Here is a 22,895-nt window from a genome sequence, read left to right as displayed (position 1 = left end):
AGCTAATATGCTAAATACACAGAATACAGAAATTACACAAAGCAGCTCACTTAGCAAGGTTAGTTATTACATACAGCAGCCAAACAACAGAAATGTTTCAATAATTTTTCTCTTGCACAGACATGTTAGCTTCAGTTTTCAGTTATTTAAGACTAAATCACCATGATGAACAATACATAAAGAAATTCTGGATAACCATGTTCAAGGACAATGAATTCAAACTGGAAGAGACACAAAGGTATGCTACTAGCAGGGCCAAAGAAAAGAAAGCCACAGTGATAAAAGAATATATGTGTGTGGCTTACCCAGTCTAACAAAAAGGAGGGTAAAAACACTAAACAAGGGAAAATTTTTTTGCGGTAACTGGCATTGTTTGCACAGGAACAAGTAGGGAAAAGTAGCCTAGAAATTAAAAGACTAATCAGATCAAACTATCATAAACAAACTTAATGGCAGTAAATGCCCTTATTTTTAATACAGAACATGTCAGGTTTCTGATAAGGGCTACATGATACAGTTTCTGCAGCAGCAAAGGAATAGACACAGATTTATTGCAATCGCATCTTGCATTCAAATAGAGCATTTCATATAAGAAATCTATCCAGCCCCTCAGGCACATCATTTGGTGCACAACACTCCTACAGAGATCTGCTGCTGTTCCAGGCACTGATCCTGCCTGAACAGCTGTGCAGGGTGACACATCTCTGGAGCACATGTCACAGTGAAGGTCTTTGCTGGTTCCTCTGAGTTCAGAATGGAAATATACTAAGCACATACTTATTTCTCCTAATTTCCTTTCCTTCCTTCTGTATTTGCTGTGTGATTAAAGTTTTACAAAGCCTAAAGTAAAAAGAAGCCTAGCAGCCATCTAGATAATCAGCAGAAGCAACTCTTCCATCAACAACCACTTAATATACCTGTGAATGAGCATTTTTCATGAACCCTTCTAGTGCAGATGGCTTTCTCTAAAGGTGCCAGTTGCTCTAACAGGGAGCACCCAGGCACTTTGCCATACAAGCGACGCTTCATAAGGAACAGAATTAGAAAGAAAAGCATTAAGAGCAATTACGCACTGACTTACCTAACTATACTGAGATACTCTCACCAAAATTTGTATTTAAAAATACACTTGGTTACATGATTGATGTCTAAGCCATTGATCTGGACTCTTCTGCAGCAAATAAGTCAAATTGTTAACAGTTGAACTCTTCCTAATGTTTTTAATTGAATTGGATTTTCTTCTGCAACACTTAAGACTGCTTGGCTTAGATATTTGCTACTGATTGTTTTAGACAGTAACAAGTCAATTATAGTCCTAGTCTGAATCACATAGTTTAAAGAACAAGATGAAGCAGTGTCAGTTAAATTCTTGATCAGATCAGTACATATTCTGATCAATTCTCAGCATATGCCAGGAAAAAATAGTCTTTAAAGAAAGCAATATCATGTGATGGTACAACATGGTCTTACAGCACAGAAAAAACATAGCAGAAATGTAAGGATGCTTTTATCTTCATACACAAGGTGCATGAAATATAAAAATGATCAACAGTTTCAGTGTGAAATTACATACATTTGATACTTTCAGGTACAATCCCCCCTACTTTCCTTATATAATTCCTCACAAGTATTAGAACCTGGGCTAATAATTTTTGTTTCAGATTCTCAATTTCATATTTTAACCTGTACTTTAGAGATACTCAGTTACCTTCATTTTTGTTTTACTCGGAGATAACATTTTTTCTCAGCGGAAGGGTCAGCGCTTCAAAGACATGTCAGTAACAACATTACTGGTAGCTTTATGCCAGTACTAAACTGATCATATTACACAAGTCATACTAACCAAAGTTTGCACAGATATGGGAGCCATATTCCAGAACAAACACAGCACAAATTTGCTTTGAACGTCATTTGCAATAAAGGCTGGTTATCTCTTGAAAACTTCTTTTGTAATAAATAAACATGCTGAGAGATTTTCTGATCTATAGGGTTTAATAAATGCAGGAAGGGTCTTATTTTTATTTTTGGTAAGAATTATAGGAATGTACTTATTTCTGTTTTGGCTTTCTTCACATCCTTTGGGCTTTGCATGCTAATGCAAGACAGAGAAAGTCTTCTGTTGTACATCAGAACATCTGTTTCAATAAACAAATGTGTTTCAATAGAAATGCATATAATTTTTATCATGTTATGTTTGCTATCACCAGAATAGTATTAATGGTATCTCTTGTCAGCCAGTTTTTGCTATTCAAATCTCTGTAATTCCTTTTCTTGCTTTGAGCAAGAATTCATCCCCTTCAGCAACTAAGCACTGAGGCTTATATTTATGTACTTTATCCATGTATAGTTGGTGATAAGCAGATGATAAAGTGTTTTGGCTTTCATATGCAAAGTTTATGTTTCCATTATGTTACATCTGTCTTCATTTACTGAACCTGTCCTAAGGCTTTTATGTGGACTTCAGTAAGCTTCTTGAAGGCTTCCAGGGTATGTATGTCCCAAACAATAACTCTTAATGAAATCCTTTATAAATCCCTAGATTATTAAAAAAAATCTGCGATAAAAGAGAGCTGGGTTACAATGGCATAGTCTGAATTTCTCAGGTGAAATCTGAGAAACTCAGTTCAAATGGAGAAAACTGTAACTGGCACCTAACTTGCAGCAAAAATCACCTCTGTTCTGAACACAACACAAAAGATCTCATTCATGTTGCAGCGTTCTACTAATGCTTGCAGTAGCAATTTTCAGAAATTTGGCTGATGTATTGTCATTTCTGTTGCATTTTTCAGGGGTTTAGTCGAAATGTTTTGTTTGGTACAGTACTGCCATAAACTATCACTGTCTTAAGTTCAGCTCCGAAACAGGACATACATGGAGTTTAGATACTTGCATTCAAAAAGCAACATCAAAAAACCCCCCCTTTATTTCATAATAGGCTGGAAGAGCAGGCACCTAACTTCAGCACACCCTGTTCCAGTTTTGATCTGACAGTTCCCAGGTTTGCACTTTCACCAGAACCGCCCCAGTTCCACAGGTTCTTCCACTGACTCTGACAAACCATTTCTCTACCAATACAATGTCACTCAGTCATCCTACGTAGGAACTGCCAGTCCTTGTCCAAGACCAAGAGCACACCATGCTAGCCACCCTGAAAACAGAACAGAAATGCATCCCCTGCCCTACAGAGTTGTACTGGGTCTGGCTGGGACGGAGTTCACTTTCTTCACAGAAGCCCCTATGGTGCTGTGTTTTACAGTTGTGACCAAAACAAGTGTTGGTAAGACGCCAATGTTTTAGCTATTGCTGAGCAGTGCCTGCACGGTGTCAAGGCTTCTCCGTTTCTCACTCTGCTCCCTGCTGCAAGCAGGCTGGGGTGGGCAAATGGCTGGAAGGAAGTACTGCCAGGACAGCTGACCTGGACTGACCAGAGGAATATTCAGCGCCGTATTACGTCGTGTGCAGCAATAAAAACTGGGAGGTAGTCTTCCCAAGGTAACCATTGCTCAGAGGCTGGCTGGGCATCAGTCTCCTCATGGCAGGTGGTAAGGGATTGCCTTTACATCGCTGGTTGGTTTTTTTTTTCCCCTGAGATTTATTAACTATAAGCACACCTTCATTAATTGGGTAAGCTTGCTCTTGCAGTTCACAGACATTCAAAACTTAGAATCTGCTACAGTTTTGTGCAAATAACCTTTGAGGATATTAGGGCTGTTCCTGGTAAAGGAGAATATGTAAAGAGACCCAAGATGGTATATAATACCCAGTGACTTATGGAGACTGGATCACACATTCCACATAGATCATTACCAAATATGTTGTTTATTTAAATATTCAGTCAGCAATGTGCAGAGGGATGCAGTGTAACTAGACTTCATTTTAAATTATTTTAAGATCTTACTATAATTCATTCCAGAAGTTATTTATTTTTTCCTCCCAGGAAGCTCAGAAACTAAGCTTACAACTCAGAAAATCTGCAAATCTTCTACTAGAAAATAAGATTAACAAAATGACGCATGCTTCAGGGCTCTAAATCTAATTCTAAATAATCTTTGGTATCCAGAAGAAAGAAACACAGAAAAACAGTTTGGAAAGATACAAAAGTATATGCAAAAAAGGATATGCATTCTATTTAAAATGTAGATTCCTTCATAACAGTGTTTCAGCAGTTAGTATACTTAGTAGAGGCTTGAAATTTCTGGAAGTGATTATCAGAACAAGGTCATCGTAAGGGTCTCCCATTTGCCTCCCAGTTTCTCAAAAGACCGAATACAGAAAGATGCAATAAAGCATTCAGACTTGGAGTTTATTAGGAGTCACACACCTTAATACAACAATAAAGAAATTTTTCATTTTCAGAGTGCAACTGGATGTGTAACAGCATTTAATGTATTAAATATCTACCTTCCAGGATATTACTAAAGTCATTTTGGCTGTCATCTTAGCAAGCAAAAACTAAACTATGTGGTACTTAAAATAAAAAATACACAAAGCTTTATAATTTAGTTGACTCCTTACAAATCAACAATTTTTGGAGTAACACTTGACTGCTAATACAGTAATTAAGGTATCCTGTCCAAACACTGCTTTTAAACCAAAACTTATAGCAAAGACAACCAAAAAATACCACCAGCACAGATCTGCCATTTAACTACTAATAGATCTGGTGCTTTTTTTCTGTTCAGCATGTATCCTTCAAAACCAGTAGATTATTGGGCCACCTTTTATACAGTATTCAGAAGTATTCAGGTTATTAATATTACTGTGTCAGTGTATTAGTGCTCAGTGTGGTGGGTATATTTAACCTGGACAGATACAGAATACTCAGCAGCAATTAGGCACTTGAGAGATATTATATATTCAGTGAATTTCCTGTATTCATGAAACATTCATCAATCAGATTTAATATTTTTTGTGAAATATGTATGTGGCTGATAAGGCAAGAAAAGCATCAGAAAAGAAAGTGCGACCACTGGCTTGAAAATTAAAGTAGGGAATCAGGCAGAAAATCAGGCACATGTCTAATCTTGGATCCAATTATTTTTTCTTGTAACCTGATTTATTAATTAAATTCAGTTTGTTCACTGTTAACAGAACTTGGTTTTATGGATTTTGTTGCAGGTTGGAAGAGCATGGAGGGTGTACCAAAGCTGGTGTCTGACTATACGGCAAACAAATTTTATTTGCATGCCTTGGTGTCATATATGTTGCCATTTGACAAAAAATCAATGATGCTTTTGACCTTATGATTGCAGGAAAGAGGTAAGTTATGAAGAAATCAAATCTACCTTATACTGTTCATGACGCGTATTTTAATCATAAAAGCTGAATATTTTGTTGTCCTATCTTATGAGTCTATCATCTTGGAAGCATTTAAAAAGAAAAAAAGAAAAAAAAAAGCCACATCTTCAAATGCTCCAAGACAACCTCATTCCTGCCACTAATTCATATCTAACAAGGAAAATTAACAAGCAGTCAATGAGGCTCTGTATGTCCACAGCTTTAGGTACCCAGTGCTGAGTCTTTGTGAGGAAAGCACATGCACAGCGAAGTCTGTATTCACTTTTAAACTGAAGTATGTGTCTGGGCAACAGTAATAGTTTCAAGTGGAGTTAACCTACAGAACTTAGGGCTTTGTACATATACACCCCAGCTGTCTGCAGTAACTTCAAGTGAACTTCTACCTTGCTGGAAAAGCTTCATTGCTGAACTATATAACAGAAATGTGTAGGATTGAAGCAGACACAAGAAGCACGGGATGGGAGAATCATTTCACAGGTCACAGAGGTCTCTTTTTGTCTTCACAAATGTTTTTGTCATACTCTCCTTTAATGTGACTTTATCTGCGTCAAAGACAATTTATCGAAGCACAAGGGAAGAAAACTTGACCAAATTTCACTGCAGCATGAGGACAGTTTCTATGGGGATACAGAAAAGCTACTGAGCCAACAAATCACTTTCACAGCCTGCCAAAGGAGAGCAACACGACTAAGCTGATGAACAGCCCTCAGCGATAGGATTGACAAAAGCTCTAACAGAACAGGAACATCTAAAGACAATAAGTGAATACTATACATGTCCAAGTGCCATATACCAATGTTTTGTGTTGTGGGTTGGGCTTTTTTCTTAAGTTTAAACCACACTTTTACATGGCTGATTTTCTTTGTTGCAGCAATCAAGTTGTCCTCATTTTCTACGGATTGATCTCAAATTTTTGAGGATGCTCACTCAAACTTAGGCTTTATTTTTGGCTGGTCTCATTATTTAACAAATTGATTTAATATTTAATATATAGGTATTAAGAACTAATATGTATTTAGGAAGGTGCAGCTCACACAAATATGGAATGGTTAGCATTGAAAGGTAACAGGGGACAGTAGCTAGCACTATATTATTTGAAGCATATTATATAAAGCAGTAGATAACTTCCTTATTATCACGTAACATTTATACATATATACATGGATGTGGTTTCATTTTTGCAAATGCTGTTGTACTTTTAGTATATTTCCAGCACCAAGTCTCACAGACTATTACAGCACAACTGTGCAAAATCTTCCCCAAAGAACAGGATTGCCACTGCGGGTGGCAGCGAGGGTCATTCTGCTAAACGGTGCTGAACGTTGGACCCATAACACTATAATGCCTTTTGACCTCTTTTGAGCAACTCTTATCCCAGTCCATAGCCCTTTGAACTTTTGGAAACCCCTGAGCACAATCAGCAATCGCACAGCACATCATGAATGCACAAATGAGTTATCAAAGGTTAACAAATTCCAGCTTGTCTGCCCATTCACAGTAACTTCTGCACATAGAACTCACTTTGCCCTGCTGTAAAAGTTACCTATCACAGTATAAACTTAAAAGTTACTCTTAATCACTCTTTAAGCATAAAACAATAAGACTGCAGGTAATGAGATAACACCAAAATAAATCGTTAAATGTTTTAATTGAGGTCTAGCACTTCCCTACCAAGAAAACACTACAAGAAGTTCCAATAAACAATAAGTTTCCCTAATACTGCATATGTGTATGTAATTTTATACTAGTGGCAAGGCTCAAAAAAAGTAATCAGCCTAGTAACTCCGTAATAAATTTAAACACAGAAATAGATTTGTGCACTTTGGGAACAAAAAAACCCTTCCCTTTTTGAAAAAAATCTAAACCTAGATGAAACCAAATTTGATGACTATAAAATAACTCTGCCTTAAGTGAATTGTAACTTGCAAGCTTACTTGAACTGTTGCTACGTGAAAAACAGTGTAAGGACTTGCGAGCAGTGCCGAGTTCTGTCATTACAGCAGTGCCGCCCGGTGGTTACCTGTCCCTGCTTTCTCTGCATACTGCCCGTCAGCTTCTGAACGTGCTGCAAGAGTTGGATTTCTCCGCAGTTCAAGCCCCTGCCTGCAGCAGACAGCCGCGGCTTGCCCTGTGCACAGTGGTGTGTGTGGGCACACGCGTGTGCAGCTGCCAGCTCCACGGCTGCCATCCTCCGTGCCACGCTCTGCCACCAGCCGCGACATGACAGTGGGAAGCTGTTCCGCTGCCCTGCCCCGGAGCCAGCGAATGTGTTATTGCTAACTTTGCAGTCACTTGGAGATTCTCCCGCACCTCTGATAACGATCACTAACCGGGCAGGACTTCAAATTTCAGCAGGTAATTAGAGAGCTCCTCAAATTCTGCTTGGTTCCTAAAACATCACTGGTTTCACTGCTGACCAAATAATTATGTTTGAAAGACTAGCGAAGACATTTATACATACCAGAAGAAAATGCTGTCAAGGGTGAACGAGGAGGTGCCAGCATAACCCTTCCCCCACTTTTGTCTTTAAAATTTCCCTTGCATAGTTAGTTTAATATGAACATATTAGAATCAGCATATAAAAGATCAGCTTTTTGTGGTTTTGATTTTCAAAGAAAGCAAATACCTGAGAATATTTTATCACAAAACTGCTCAAATGACTTATTTCCATATCTAAAATATTAAAAGTCTTTCCGCATCCCAGCCTCATGTGACTCTACTGCAAAACTGTCATGGTCATTTTAATACTTATTTTGAGTACATCTAATTAACATGGGCGTTTGCTTTGAAAAGTTAGTTTACTTTAGTATTATACGAGGATTATTTAGTGAGTACTAGGATTAATTAGTGAAATTATTCCTAAATTTTTCCTTTGAAACTAACCATTTCTTGAAATACTGGATAATATTTTAAATCTATATTTACAAACCCAGAATATTTTAATTAACTAAGAATTATCCGAATATCAACCAACTTTGAACATTTTAAATTAAAACAATTTTGATTTTTTAAATGTTTCTTTTTCAACCAGCCATATTTGTACTTTACAGAAAATAAATTGATGCTGATTTGAAAAATGACAAGAATTTCTAATTTTTTTGAATGCTACACAAGTATTATCCTCCCGTACTTCACAGGAAAATGTAGGAAACTTAAATCAGAATTCGAACAGATGGTTTTGAGAGCAATGCCCCACAAAAAGACTGCTCAAGCACCCACAGCTGAAACTTGTCCACAGTTACGCCAGGTTTAATAGGGTTGCTCTAATGAACTATATCTATCCAAATGACTAAAATTACACTGGTTTTAGTTGAGAAATTGTATTTATGGGAGGAAAAAATACCTCTGGGTCTATCTAGCACCATTTCTCTTTGAGGAAAATAAACCAAGCAACGTTTGTGTGAATGCATTTCAGTTTTGCCTATGGGTAGGCATGTCAGTCCCCCTCAGCCTCCCTGTGCCTCCCCAAACTGTGAGGTTCACAGACAGCAGTTACAGCACCTAATCATCACCTCTGAGTTCTGACGGTGGCATATGGCCAGCTCCTACCATTGGCACTCAGACTGCCCCACGATGAGCACCCTGGCAGATCACTTGCATCTCCTTTCAGTATATACTGGCTGCCAAGCTTGCAAGTGGCTTCTTGCTCTTCATCTTCTTGTACTTCAAAGTCAAATTAAGGTACAGAATGCCCTCACTAAAAACTAATGCCTCCAGGATGGGCACAATAGTACAATTTAAAAAAAAAAAAAAAGTAATGCAGATGCCTAGTTGTTTGGGGCTTTTCCCCCCACTTGCCACACAGAACAAAGAACATCCTCCAAGCAAAACCAAGATTGCCAGGCCTCTCTCCCACATGCTCACAGTGCTTCCAAGCCCTCTTTTCTCAATGCAAACTGATGCTCCTGATTAGCACGTAACACTTTCTAGAACAACACCAAAACCAATCCAATGTAAAAACCACAGGAACACTGGGAGCCCTCACCTACAGAGCTTACATATAAACCCAAAATATGCATGTCAAAGCACAGATGGTTCAAGAGCACAGTGTCGTAACTTGATTTACTTGCGTGGTACTGAGAATAGGAAGAAAGTTGCAAAACCACTTACCATGTCCAGGGGCTTCCAATAGTACACAGCGACACTGGAGGAAGCATCACAAAACTGCAAGGGAAGGAAAAATGAAAAAAAAAAAAAATTACTTTAATCTCTGAAATTGGATAAGTAGCATTAAGGAGTTATGATTTACGTATCTGTGCTTTTGTCTACCAGAATCAGTACCTGCAGTTTCCAGAATGTCTAAGATACTAATGAAAGCAAAGCATCTGTGGAGTTTATCTAAACATGGGATGTTTGGAGGCTTTCTGGAAGCACTAACAAAACTGGGGAAACAAAGAGCATGAAATTCACAGGAGAGGCTGGCAGAACTGACTGAACCAAGGAAATGGACAAGGCCTGCTCTGATTTCAACAACAAGGTTTTAGTGGTAGCCAGTGAACACAAACTGAAGTAACCAGTGGAAAGCCTCAAGAAGGCCAATGGGCAGACAGCTGATCACACATCCTTTCATTCCTTCTCAACACCTTTCACCATATGTGAAACCTATATAGTACTCTCACTGCCCAAATTACCTTCCAGTTATGTGTCAGCTTTCCTGAGCCTACAGATTTGTCATTTTAGTTATGTTATAGTTATTTTTATGTTATTTATTAAACACTGTAGTTGTTTATATTGTGCTATTAAAGTTTTTTTTTCCCCAAGCTGGTGCTGTTGTCTAACTGTAGTATTTTCTGAGCTCTGCTAGCATGTCACTGGAAAACAAAAATTCCATTTCTTACTGAAGGGAGGACTTAGTTACACCCTGCAATTCCTCAGGCACCAGCACCCCTCACGTAAAATCCCAACAGCCCATGGCAGAACTGTTTACGAGATCTTACACAACCATGTCTCACCTGATCTTAAAGAGCCATGTCTGCAGATCTCAGAAGAGATCTGCCTGTCCTGCCTGGAGAAAGAAGGTTCTTCAGAAAATGAAACACCAGTGTGAGCAGGCTAACAATCCTATCTTGTAGTAATGGCCCCTTTTCTTTAAAGAGTGCCAGTGTGACCTCAAGGGGCCCAGCCAGAACTTCCACCTCACTGCAGATCCCTTAACCTACACTGGAAAGGGGCTGCCTTCGCCCAGTTTGAAGCACACTGCTGCCCAGTAAATGCTCCGCACTACGGTTTAGCCAGCCCAGTATAGATTCAGGTGCGAAGGACCCGCCCTGGGGCCATGAGGACAGCTCCCACCTGCGCCCAGGTGGGACACAGGAGGGACGGAGCATCTCCAGAGCGGGTGCGGGACGAGGACCCCGCAGGGGGAGGAGCAGGAGGGGTCAGTTACATCCCATGACTGGGCAAGGGAGCCGCATCCCCTGGTCGGCAGGAGCAGGGGACTAGACCCATTAGCCAGGACTCACAGGCAGAATAACGCAAATCTGTCAGCCGGATTGAGGGGATTGAGTTGTAACATGTTGCTGCAGCCGTCAGGCGCCACAAAACCAGCCACACCGCAACGCAACACCGCGGATACCGTGAGGAAACAGCCGCATCAAGGAAACAAACCCCACGCCGGGGTTTTCAGGAAGAAGAGCGCTGTAAGGGGCTCGTAACCCGCTGCAGGCTCTCCTGCCCTGCCACCCCGGCGGTGGATGAGGGAGGGAAGGCGCCAGCCCCACCTCACGGCGCCCCCCGCCCCACAGCGGGTGCGGCACCCGCGGGCCGGGGGCGCAGCGCGCAGGCGCGGGGGCGGGGTTCCCTTCCCCTTCCCCTTCCGTCGGGCAGCGGTGGCCGCGCGCGATGGCGAGTGGGGTGAGGCGGCGCGCGGGCGTTCCGCGGGGGCGGCGGCGGCGGGATGTGGGGTGCGGGGGGCGCGGCCCGCAGCCGGGGGCTGCCCCGGGCCTTGCTGGTTTGTTTTCTCCCGCCTGAGCGCTGCCGTGCCAGCAAAGCGCGGTGCAGGGCTTGGCCTGGCGTCTCCTTGCTCCCCTGCTACGCGCGTAAGGCGTGCGGCAGCAGTCGGTGCCGTTAGCTACGCGTGGGAGGCGCCTGCTGCAAGTGCTGACAGGATTAGGAACAAAAATGTACGCCGTGCTCCCTGCCGTGTGTTACAATCAGCCCCCGTGCGCTTTTTCTGGGCCTGAGGGTTTCGCTTGGGTGCTTAGACCATGGGTTAGTCACGGTGATGGAAGAACAAGCAGCAGACCCTGAGCTTGTGTGGTTTCCCGTGGGCTTTGGGCAGATGTGACTTACAAGCTCGGAGGAAGGGGAAAACGGGTTGCTGGGAAGGTGTCGGCTCCTCAGTGCCATTCGGTCGCCCCAGGGAGCAAGGAGCCAGCTGAGATGGGTGGGTTGGGGGAAATAGTCACCCACAGCTCACCCTTTGTGTTTTCCTCCTCTGTCTGTTGAGTGGGAGAAGAAAGAATGGGTGGATGTTTGGGAAGATGCCACTTTGCAGCGAGAGCGATCCTTGAGGCTGCTCTCCAGCAGTGGTGCCTGTCCATTTTCAATACAGCTGGACCCTGCTTGCTCTTAAAATCATTGTCTGGCAAGTTTACTGCATCGTCTTCAATGTTCAGCACCCTGGGTCTGAGCAGGCTGGGTGGTCTCTCTTGTCCGGACGCTGAAGGCTGGTCCGGGCCAGCAGCAGTTTCAGGGCAGATAGGGCAGCTTCTGCCACTGCCGAGAGCTCCGTTTTGTCTGAGTGAGATAGTTGTTTGTAGCTACACACACAGTCAGCTCAACAGTTGCGTTCCTGTGCTAATACAGTAACAGAGAAAATGAAGCACTGGTGGAAGTTGGGTTTTTTTTCCAGTTGTCGGCGTCTAAGATTTTCAACAAAGCAACAGCAGAAGGCTTTGAATATCAGAAGGTCGGACTCTTCTGATGTCCACTCTGAATAGTCCGGGGGCCTTTGTGACTGTATGAGCTGACTGCAGTTTCAAAAGCCAGCTCCTTCAAAAGTTTCTGAATCAGAAGTTATTATTTCAAAATATGCTTCCAGATGTGTAATGTTAGTTTTAGGAAGATCAGAATTTATCCCATAAGATTTTTCTTTTCTCCCCTTTTTAATCCTGTGCTTAACGAAGCTTGTGGAAATTCAGATTTCAGTAATGTGCAGTCTCCTGTGTGAGAACAAGTGACTATGAGGGGAGGATCAGGGATGGATTGAAAACCAGTAAATGATTTACTGAATGATGGCTCCTCTTGCACTTTGTGCCTTGAATTTTGATTTTCTGGCAAAATCTTTGGTACATTTAGAGATATGACTGAATGCTCATACTGTGACTTCACAGTTAGTTACTATGTCATATTTGGTGCATTTTTATAATATTTACCCTGGTAATAAAAAGCAGGGCAAGGGGAATTCACAGTTCTAGGTTAAGGGTGTTTCTGTCCAATCTAGGCCCCTGCTGGCTATAGGAATGGGTACCTGAACGGGTACCTGTTTTCAGTCATAAAGCTTCAGGCCTTTTAGGGTTGACAGTATTTATTTTAGCAAGATTAAACCAAGATAAACGTCTGCTATTACAGGTACAGCGAGGATGTTAACTGGTTTTGGCAAAGTCCAGTAGTGTTTATTGTACAACAAAAATACTACAGAAAGTCATAAACTACCCATTATTTTCTCCTGTACATGCAGGTGATGAATCAGACCTGGCAAAGCTCAACAAGTGATCTTGGTACTGCTATTTCTTCCAGGCAGTGAAATTTCAAAAGGCACTGTCTGGTGTTGGGAATTTGCATTAATCCCCTTTCAGTGATTCCACAAGAGCAACAGGGCTCGTATGAATGCACAAAATGTCATTTTTTTAATATCCATTTATAGTGTATGAGATGAAATGCTTCATATTTTCAACTGTCATAGCAATGGCTTAGACCTTGTTTGCATGGAAGAAAATCAGTGCAAGTCTCCTGGTGTAACTGAATTATTCCAAAATACATGTACGGTATTCTGGAGTAGATTGCAAAGGGATCTGTTCCAAAGCAGTCTACTCTGCGACAGCATTCCTTGTCAGGTTTTATGTAGATAAGGTCTTGAATTTGATTTCACAACTTGTCTGTGTGTCCTGGAGGAGGTTATTGCATACCGCATTTGCTGAAAGATGTTGTGTCTGTCAGAAAGCAAAATTCAGGTTATTTGATACCCTGCCCCTTTTATCCTGAAGGACAGACCCGGCGCCGTGCTTTGTAAAATGGACATCTGAGGGCACTCCAGATGCTTGCCCTTGCAGCACCTGAAGCTGCTCTGGATTGTGTGGCTGTAATGCCTGCCAATTTCCTCGGTCAGTTGCATGTATGTACCTGTTGATAGGATTCAGTTTACAGATCCACAGATCCTGCTCTTCCATCCAGGCTCCAACCATTTGACTTCAAAAGCTTCCTGGGATGTATAGGTGTGTTTGCAGAACAGAATTTGTCACGGTGCTGAGAGCAGTGAATGAAGACTTGTTAACAGTATCCATGCAGGCTCTGCAGCAGTGTTAGTGCACAATAACTTGCTGACAGTAACCTTATAGCAAAATCTCTGGTCCCTATGCATCACTGGAGGGCTTTGCATGACAGCTGCATGCACGTGCATCTCCTTGTCAAAGTTGTACTCAGAAGCCATCCTGATAAGGAACAGGAAATTCACTCTTGATGTGACCATTATGTGACCTCCAGTTTGCTCTCTGAATTTTTTTAACTTTGAACACTCTGTGCTCAAGGAACGTATCTCAAAGGAATGCCAGTCTTTTATTTTAAACCACCATTTTTGTTATGCAGTCTTTCCATTCTTGTTGCTCATTTCACTGCAGTATTTGAGTATCTCCTAAGCGCTCCTGGCTTTATTATATTTTTTGCTCAATAAGAGAGTGACATCCAAATTTCGGATCCTGGCTTACTCATTATTATTTAGCTTGCTGAAAGCAAATGTAGGGCAATTAAAGCTTTGTGTTGAAATTATGAATTTCAGATCTGGGATTCTTTCCAAAAACCAACAGTTTTTCTCTCATTTTCTCACTTGGCTGAACAAGAATTACTTTAAATGAACCATACAACAGATGTCCTCTTTTTTTGTTACTGTTTTCTTTTAGGTTATTAAATGCAAGGCTGCTGTTGCCTGGGAGGCAGGTAAACCTCTCTCTCTTGAGGAGGTGGAGGTTGCTCCACCAAAAGCTCATGAAGTTCGTATCAAGGTAATTAAATCAATCGTTAGCTGTATGCATTGTATTTTGGGAGACTAAGTATTAAAGATGAACAGTTTGTTTACCAACAGAAGAAATGTTGAATGGACAGCATTAGTTCATTGGTATCTCAGCTGGCTTTACAAAGAAGAAAATTACGGTATTTAGATCTTCTGTTTATGAAAAACACCCTTCATTTCTACTGATCTTACTTCACAGTCTGATGTAAAGATCATGGCTGGTCTTGGGGATCAATTCCAACTGTTACAGACTAAGCTCCCACAAAACATCTGAGCCAGGAACACATTTGATCTTATTTGAAGGGCAGCAGCTTGTGACCTGTTGCAGCTGTGTAACACACTGGATTTTACTTCAGTCAGGCCATGAGCTACCAGCTGCTGAGCTGTGATTGATCTCTTGGATTCCCCAGACTTAAGTTTCTGATTTGATCAGCACTTTCTAGTAGCCCCTATCTGCCAAAAAGTATACATTAAGGTGAAATTTATCTCTGTGGAAAGAGTTTCTGTGTGGTGTTTAAGACTTAAACTTGATTTATGCAGTACTGGGAGTTCTGTGTGGTCTCTCTGGTCATTTTACCTTTGAAAGAATAACTTTTATTTCAAATCTGAGATGCCAGCATACTTTGAGATGACTTGGAGTACTGATTTCTAGCTTTAGGAAACCAGGTGTCATCTTCGACCTGTTTCAGTGTCGGAATTTAGTTGATGGAAATGAGAAAAGATGTACTATCATGATTTTTCTCAAAGTAAGAAAAAGTGCCTTGCCTTGGCACTACTGTGCCTTGGCAGGAGTTGAAAGTATGTTGGCCATATCACAAACACTACCAGGATTGGCAAATTTGTCCTGGCAATTGTTCTGAATTTCTGATCAAAGGGAAATATTTACATCTGTGCTACTATTCTGTTCTTCAAGGTGCCTCAGATTATATATTTCTTCACAGATAGTTGCCACTGCTGTCTGTCACACTGATGCCTATACTCTGAGCGGTGCTGATCCTGAAGGATGTTTTCCTGTGATCTTGGGTCATGAAGGAGCAGGAATTGTAGAGAGTGTTGGGAAAGGAGTAACAAAAGTAAAGCCAGGTAAGAAAATACAAGTTTTCTGCCTTCCTTAAAAGTGTTACTTTAATACAAGGTCAGCTGTGAAATTGGGCCACTGAAATGCTATATTGCAGGAGTTAATATAATGTCTTATTCTGGGGTGTAAGCCTGTGTAGATTTCTCTTGTCTGTGAGATACAACACCAATCTCTTCAATGTGCTCTTGGTTTAATGCTTGAAAGAGCCCAGCATACCAATTCCTTACTTGAAATTGGATCAATATAGTTAGAAGAGTGTGTTGGGTTTTTTTTTCAAATGATAGTTGTTACCTGTTGGTTTAATTACAGGGCTTTAAAATGTTTGATCATGTTGTTCACTGTTGATTTGGGGTTGTTTTGTTTTACAGTAATATTCCTATTTGTTCTGAAATGATGAACTTCTGATCGGCTGTCTGCTCGGAGAGAGAAAAGTGGTTTATGTAGCACTGTATAAATAATGCTACTCTATACTGTAAATGGTTTTTAATACACAAAGAAGGTTTTAAGTGAACACAAGCTTACATAAAAGCCATGAAAATTGAATAACTGCATTTTTTTTCCTGGCTTGCTTGACTTGATAACTAGCCACAGAATATTTTTTTCTTAGGGGACACTGTTATCCCTCTATACATCCCCCAGTGTGGAGAGTGCAAGTTCTGTAAGAATCCTAAAACAAATCTGTGCCAGAAGATAAGGTCTGTATTATGCTTTTTATTTTGACACACAGTATAGTATTTGTTCAACGTATACCTGTTCTAGTAATCAAAAGTAATTGACAGGAATTATCTTTGAAGAATAAATCTCTTGATGTATCATTTAATGACTTGGAAAGTATGTGTTTTAGGGAGTCACTTATGCACTACTTTCCATTCTTCCTTAAAATTTCTTTTTTTTTTCCCTTAAAGAGATCTGTTTCTCTGTTTTCATGTATGTGAAAGTGTAAACTGCTAGCTTGTGTCCACAGCTTTGAAAACATAAATGCTCTGACTCTATATTTAATCTGCAGGGAATTTAGCTCTTGGGAGTGAACACCAAAGCTGTCAAGTGGTACAGAATTACACAGAAAGCTCTTTTTTCCTTAACACCTGCTTCCCAGCTAAATTTCCAGCTCCTGTTCTGAAAAAAAGTCTTCCAAACCCAAACAAAAAGCCCAGTGACATAATTGACAGGTGCGATTCAAGGGAAGTGTATGGAAGCAGGTGAAGACAGGGGTGTGGTACCATGGCCCAAGCAGTTAGCATTGGTTGCTAACAAGGTGAACATGTTGATAAACTTTTTTTTTTTTGTGCTTCCATGGAAGAATTAACAGCATGAAGTTTTAGGAGTTTAGCATCTCATTTCTGTGAACTTCTGGGTTTATTGGAATGATTAAAAAATAACAGAGCAAGTGTGCAACTGCATCTCTGTGCTACTTAACAGATACTGTCCGATGAGACTATTTACTGCTTAAGACTGACTGAACTTTCCTGCCTTTGCCTTAAGAATTACTCAAGGGAAAGGACTCATGCCTGATGGTACCAGCAGATTCACCTGCAAAGGAAAGCAGATTTACCACTTCATGGGGACTAGCACCTTCTCCGAGTATACTGTGGTGGCCGATATCTCCGTAGCCAAGATAGATGCTGCAGCACCTCTCGATAAAGTGTGCCTGCTGGGTTGTGGCATCTCTACTGGCTATGGAGCTGCTGTTAACACTGCTAAGGTAAAGGCTGTGGTTGCCTCTGGGTTTTCTCTGTAACTGTATCTGAGCCAAAGTGCAGAGATAGCTTAGGGACTAAATTAGGACTGTGAATATGATGACCAAATTTCTGTTTCTTCTTCCTCTTCAACTGATGAAATTTAGCTAAGAATTTCTAACTTCTCCGTAAAGGCCAGATCAGGTTAGAAGAACCTGATGCCCTTTAGAGGAAATCCAGGTAGAGGATTCTGCATCCCTTTTGATACCAGCTATATAAAAATTACTTTTCCAATTTATCTTAATCTTGCTGCAAGTCATTCTGTTAGTTTGAAGCTCAGGGTGAGACAGAGCTGGTAGGTGAGTGGGCATGAGTCTAGGACAGTTTATGGGAGTTGACTCTTTGAATTAAAAAGCTTAGTACCTAAGGAGCTTTTGGATTAAATTTCTCTATAGTTTCCCTTATCTAAGTGATAAAGTCTCATAGCCATATATATTTGCTTCCACGTTTCCTTCATTACAGATGACTTAACCTCTATTTCCCACTCACGTGGAAGGATGTATTTTCTCTGTGTTGCTCATGGCTCTCTTCTTATTTCTAGGTGGAACCTGGCTCTACGTGTGCTGTCTTTGGTTTAGGAGGAGTTGGGTTGGCAGTTATTATGGGTTGTAAAATAGCAGGAGCATCCCGGATCATTGGCATCGACCTCAACAAGGATAAGTATGCCAAAGCCAAAGAGTTTGGAGCTACGGAGTGCATGAGCCCTCAAGATTTCAAGAAGCCCATACAGGAGGTGCTGGTGGAGATGACCGACGGTGGTGTAGACTACTCATTTGAGTGCATTGGTAATGTTGAAGTCATGGTGAGTGTGTGTTACAGTAGTACATAGAGGGAGGGGATAGCTAGCTGCCACTTAGTCGTTCAGCTAAATGGCAAAATGAGCTGCCTTCTTGTTACAGAAAACATGCCATAATAATGTATTTATTTTCTAAATAGAAATGATAACTGCTATGACTGAAAAGGCCAATTTACATCCAATCCCAATTATGAAATGAAAGAGGATGATACTACTTAGGTTGAAAATGGCACTTAGGATTTACAAACTTTTTTCCTTAATGGGAGTTCTTTGAAATCCTTAGTTTTCATGACTTGACGGTTGAAACATTAACAAAACCCATATAAAATACATTGTGCAATGAACAGTAAAATCTCAGAATTTCCCTAATTCCTCAAATAATGAATTTAACCTTTGGAAACATGTAAGTATTACTGAATGTAAGGCTAGGTTGTCAGGAATTTCAACAGCATTCCTAACAGTCAGTAACATGGTCTACATTCTCTGATTACAGTTTATCCCAACTCCTAGTGGGAGTTCAGAGTGACTTCTCTGGAAGCCAGATGGGATATAAAAAGAGCAAAGTGAATCTTGAACAGTATAAGGAGTCTGAACCAGTGGAAAATTTAATGTAATTTTCAGTGTGTTTATTGTTCCTTAAATACTAATTTAAGTGATTCATTAACTGGGGGAAAGGAAGCACACCCTGTGCCAGTCTAGGCAGCGTGAACATTAGCAATAAACGCTCTGCTTTGTCCTATCCATCTGTGAAGAGGGCTGCCTTGGAAGCCTGCCACAAAGGCTGGGGAGTCAGTGTGATAGTCGGAGTAGCTGCTGCTGGTCAGGAGATCTCCACACGGCCATTCCAGCTAGTAACTGGGCGGACATGGAAAGGGACCGCGTTTGGAGGTAACTCTCTTTCAGTATGGGGTTAAAAATAATTTACTGTGAGTTAATGCTGGGAAGAATACACTGCCTTGCTTTTGCTTGTGCAAGAAATGTACTGCTGACAGGCTATTTATAAATGCTGCGTTGACTTTAAAGACTTAAAATCTGCAATTTCTACAGACAGGCTACAAATAAACACATTGGTATGATATCTCACATACTTGAAAGAGAGACTATAACCATATGCTATTCAGTTCTAAAGGAATGGTATAGAGGGATTGCTTTATCACCAAGTGAAGGTTTCGTTCAGTTTGGTCCAGTGAAGGAATCTAGTCTCTGGGGAGATAGGACCCACATAAACATGTTTGTGTTGCTTAATCACTAAGCAAATTGTGGGGCTAACATGGGAATGTGCTATGAAGAGCTTTAAAATAAAAAGCAACTAGTGCTTGATACACATTTTCTCCTGTCAAACCAAAACCACATTGAGGCTTTTACAACTACTGATAACTTGGGGATTCAGTAATTGATGAAGTTTGTGGAAGTATACAGACTTGATCTTCTTATTAGACTGCTCTTTTTCCAAGTAATACAAAACTTAGTTGGGTTATAAAGTTACATAATAGGGCTGATAGAGATGCCTCGTGCGTGCTTTCCTAGGTGAGGGCTGCTGTTATGCTGAATGCTGAAATACTTAGTGAAGGGTTAGTACGCTTACGTGTTTGGGAATGTGTGCTCTTGCCGGACCCAGCTGTCCTCCTGCATTCCTTACTCAGTGCCTGCCTAGAGCAGGAGGGTCAAACATGTCACTGATCGCAGTTCTTTTTCATGTTTATCACACAAGTGCCCATGTCAGGGTTGTATTTTTTCTGTTTTCCAAGGTGGGTGGAAAGGGTCAAAATAAATGCATGCTTTCTGTCTTTCAGGCTGGAAGAGTGTAGACAATGTACCAAAACTGGTGACTGACTACATGTCCAAAAAGATCAAGGTTGACGAATTTGTGACTCACACCCTGCCTTTTGACAAAATTAATGAGGCTTTTGAGCTGATGCATACAGGAAAGAGGTAATGTTCATAATATTGAAAGGTGCAGAAGACATTTCTTGATGAGACACTGACAAAATATAGGTTCCCTGCCCACTGTCATGTTTTAAACAGGGAGGATAAAGGCTCATGTATACCACACACATTCATTCTGAGATAAACACACTTTCTCTGAGCTTCTAGGCATGGGCCAAAACACAGGCAGAGAGTAAAAAGCAAGCACAAGGGAAATACACAAGTATGTAAAGCTGATAAAGGGGACAAGTCAGTCTTAAGTTTCCAGCTTTGCTAAAACGTTCTTCCTCAGAAAAAGAGATGTAGAGAGACTGAAGTGGGGTTCACGTTAATACATTTTTACATGTCATTCAGCTATTAGTCTATTTTAATTCAATAGTAGATTTCAGTATATTTTCAAACTATTTAGGATAGATTACCAGCACAATCACTTACTTGAAATGATCTTTTAATATGCTATGTTTTAAATTTTTTTTTTCCTCTAGTTTGAACTGGGGTAGAACATTTATATGAGAGGTTTGTACTTCTTAACATACAGCAGTTTCTGCTTCTATTAAGATAAATGGCAGTTTGGATTGTTCATACTGCAGATTTAGGCCATAACTGGTTAAACCTCTAGTGAGGTCCGGTGCATATTGAAGTGACCCTACTTGCTGGTAAAAAACCTGCTGGATGTGTGATGGGCCTTGCTGCCCTTATAGCAGTATATTCTGCAAGTAGTGATCAACCTGCAAAAGCAGTGCAAAGTAGGGTATTCTTATCAGAGGATATATTGGGTGATCCTTGTAAAGCCCTGTACAGATATGGGCGTGGATGAGCTTGAGGGAAAATGGGGACCAGCATGGGGATACTGTGGCAGAACTTGTATCTGCAGGTTAAAATCTAACACAGAAAAGGGGAAAGGATTAGACAGTTTTAGCCTGAGGTGTGTCAAAGCTTGTCCTGCTGTGTCATTTCAAGAGCAGGCCTCTTTTAAATGAGAGTTTTAATGAGATGTTCTGTAATTTGTTGGAAATTGAGACTCTTAATGAGGTAGCTACCAGTGCCTCTAAGAGTAGAAACCAGCTGATTTAGCAGACTAGGTCACATACTTTTTAAGAACATGTTTTGAATGAAGGGAAGAATCAGGAGGTGGACAAAGGGAAAATTAGAGACATGGTCTAGTAAAAAAGAAAATCTTTTCCTGCATATTTGCAGTAATGCAGGCAACTCTGTTTACCCATATTTAGGTTCATCTGCAGGTGGATCAGTAATTACCAGCATTACCTCAAGAAACCAGCATGGTCTTTCTATTTGATCTCAAGCCATAGTGATGCATTTTATATAACTTTCTCAAAAGTAGTAACTTTATCTGCTTTATTGCATATGTATTCCTATTTTGGACAAGTCAGTTAACTGCATTTGTACTTTTTACAATTGGAAACACTGCATCTATGCAAATTTCATCCAGCAGTTGATCCCCTTTCCCAGTTACAAACTTATATATCATTTCAATGTCTTATTCTTCAATGAGCATGTCATATGAAACTAATAAAGTTATTTAAAATTCTCTAAGCAGCCAAAAGAGGGAATGCCTGGAAATAATAATGTTCCTGATCAATATTCTTGGCTAGCTACTGAAAACTTGACACACGTAGTTTGAAAAAGCTTCCATTTTGAGTATATCTTATTGGGGGAGAGACTGAAAAAACCCAAAGATAGCAAGCATTATTAACCCATTTTTACCAGCATTTTTAATAAATTATAGGCATAAGCATAACTTCATTCTTACAAAAAAGAGAAGTTAAAGTATGTCTCAGCAATGAAAGGGAGGGGAGAGAAGGGGAGAAAATAGACTTATTGGTAACTTTTTTTTCTTCTTCTTTTCAAGCATTCGAACTGTCCTAAAGCTTTAGAGCCAAATGTGGAACTTCCGGTTGGCCAGCAACATGGTAACTGTCCTTTTATAATGGAATTTCTAATAGAGGGTAGAATCAAGCAAATGAAGACTCACTGGGACTAGGAAGACGATGTATTTTAGGGTGAGCATTCTGAATATTAAATAACAAAAAATTGGTAATCGCTGAATAGTGCTAGCACTGGTTGTGGAACTTATATTTCTGTACTTGTTCTTCAAATTCAATAGTGCCTAACTCAGTCTACTTAATAAAAGCTTATTTCTAAACACTGTGTTGGAATTATTGAGCATTAAGACTGTGACTATGATTGCTGTGTCTCACTGTTTTCCTCTAGTGATTTTTATAGTGTGTACATGATGGAGAAGGAGAATTCTTCAGTTGATAGCTACTGATGTGGGATTCATTATACTAGGCAGTTTGCTAAGCACAGCTGGGCACATTGAGGTGCTGTAACTGTACTGACAGAGTGGCAAGAACTCCAGCTGCTGTCAAGCTTCTGAGGCTATTCTAAGACTACAAAGGATGTACCATCCAGCTCTACCTTGAAGCCAACTGTAGAGCAGAGTCTGGTTGGATGTATGACCTAAGTGTATAGGTGTACCCATGTTCATTTGGGAAGTCCCTGTTCTACCTTATTTCCTATTTGGCTCATTCCAGTAGCTGTAGGCAGGCCTGCTGTAAAGATAATAGCACAGACTAGTCACTTGCCCCAGTGGCATCCTCCAAGACTTCAGTAGCACAGTTTTGCCATTTCCTTCAACTTACTGGCAATTGAAGCAGCCTTTGCAGCCAACACTGCAAAAACAGTGTGGGATTGTTACCTCCATTTAGTCAGAAACAGGATCAGGCCCCTGAAGTAGGGAATGTTACTATTAGAGCAACAGTCTGCTCTTGAAAGGTGCAGGGGAACAACACTAAAGAGCATTGTGTGATGAAG

General features: G+C 40.6%; 1 protein-coding gene and 1 long non-coding RNA gene across 2 annotated transcripts in view; one reads left to right on the top strand and one right to left on the bottom strand.

Moving 5' to 3' along the window:
- Positions 1-11,053, bottom strand: part of LOC141942807 (uncharacterized) — a 52,914-nt gene extending 41,861 nt beyond the window's left edge. Inside the window, exons 1-2 of the long non-coding RNA XR_012628748.1 lie at positions 10,761-11,053; positions 9,409-9,462 (exon numbers count right to left, since the gene is read on the bottom strand). This is a non-coding gene — a long non-coding RNA (uncharacterized LOC141942807). The remainder of the gene's footprint in view (positions 1-9,408; positions 9,463-10,760) is intronic.
- Positions 11,054-11,089: 36 nt separating this feature from the next.
- Positions 11,090-22,224, top strand: LOC141942806 (alcohol dehydrogenase class-3). Its single transcript, XM_074866805.1, has 9 exons — positions 11,090-11,151; positions 14,415-14,516; positions 15,466-15,607; positions 16,210-16,297; positions 17,085-17,304; positions 17,880-18,140; positions 18,887-19,022; positions 19,928-20,066; positions 21,931-22,224. Exons 1-9 carry the CDS (start codon positions 11,140-11,142, stop codon positions 21,953-21,955), a joined length of 1,125 nt encoding a protein of 374 aa, XP_074722906.1. The 5' UTR covers positions 11,090-11,139; the 3' UTR covers positions 21,956-22,224.
- Positions 22,225-22,895: the final 671 nt, after the last annotated feature.

This window comes from Strix uralensis, chromosome 4 (assembly GCF_047716275.1).
Source record: "Strix uralensis isolate ZFMK-TIS-50842 chromosome 4, bStrUra1, whole genome shotgun sequence".
NCBI lineage: Eukaryota > Metazoa > Chordata > Aves > Strigiformes > Strigidae > Strix > Strix uralensis.
Note: the sequence above shows the minus strand (reverse complement) of the source record. Positions and strands in the feature narration are given on the sequence as shown.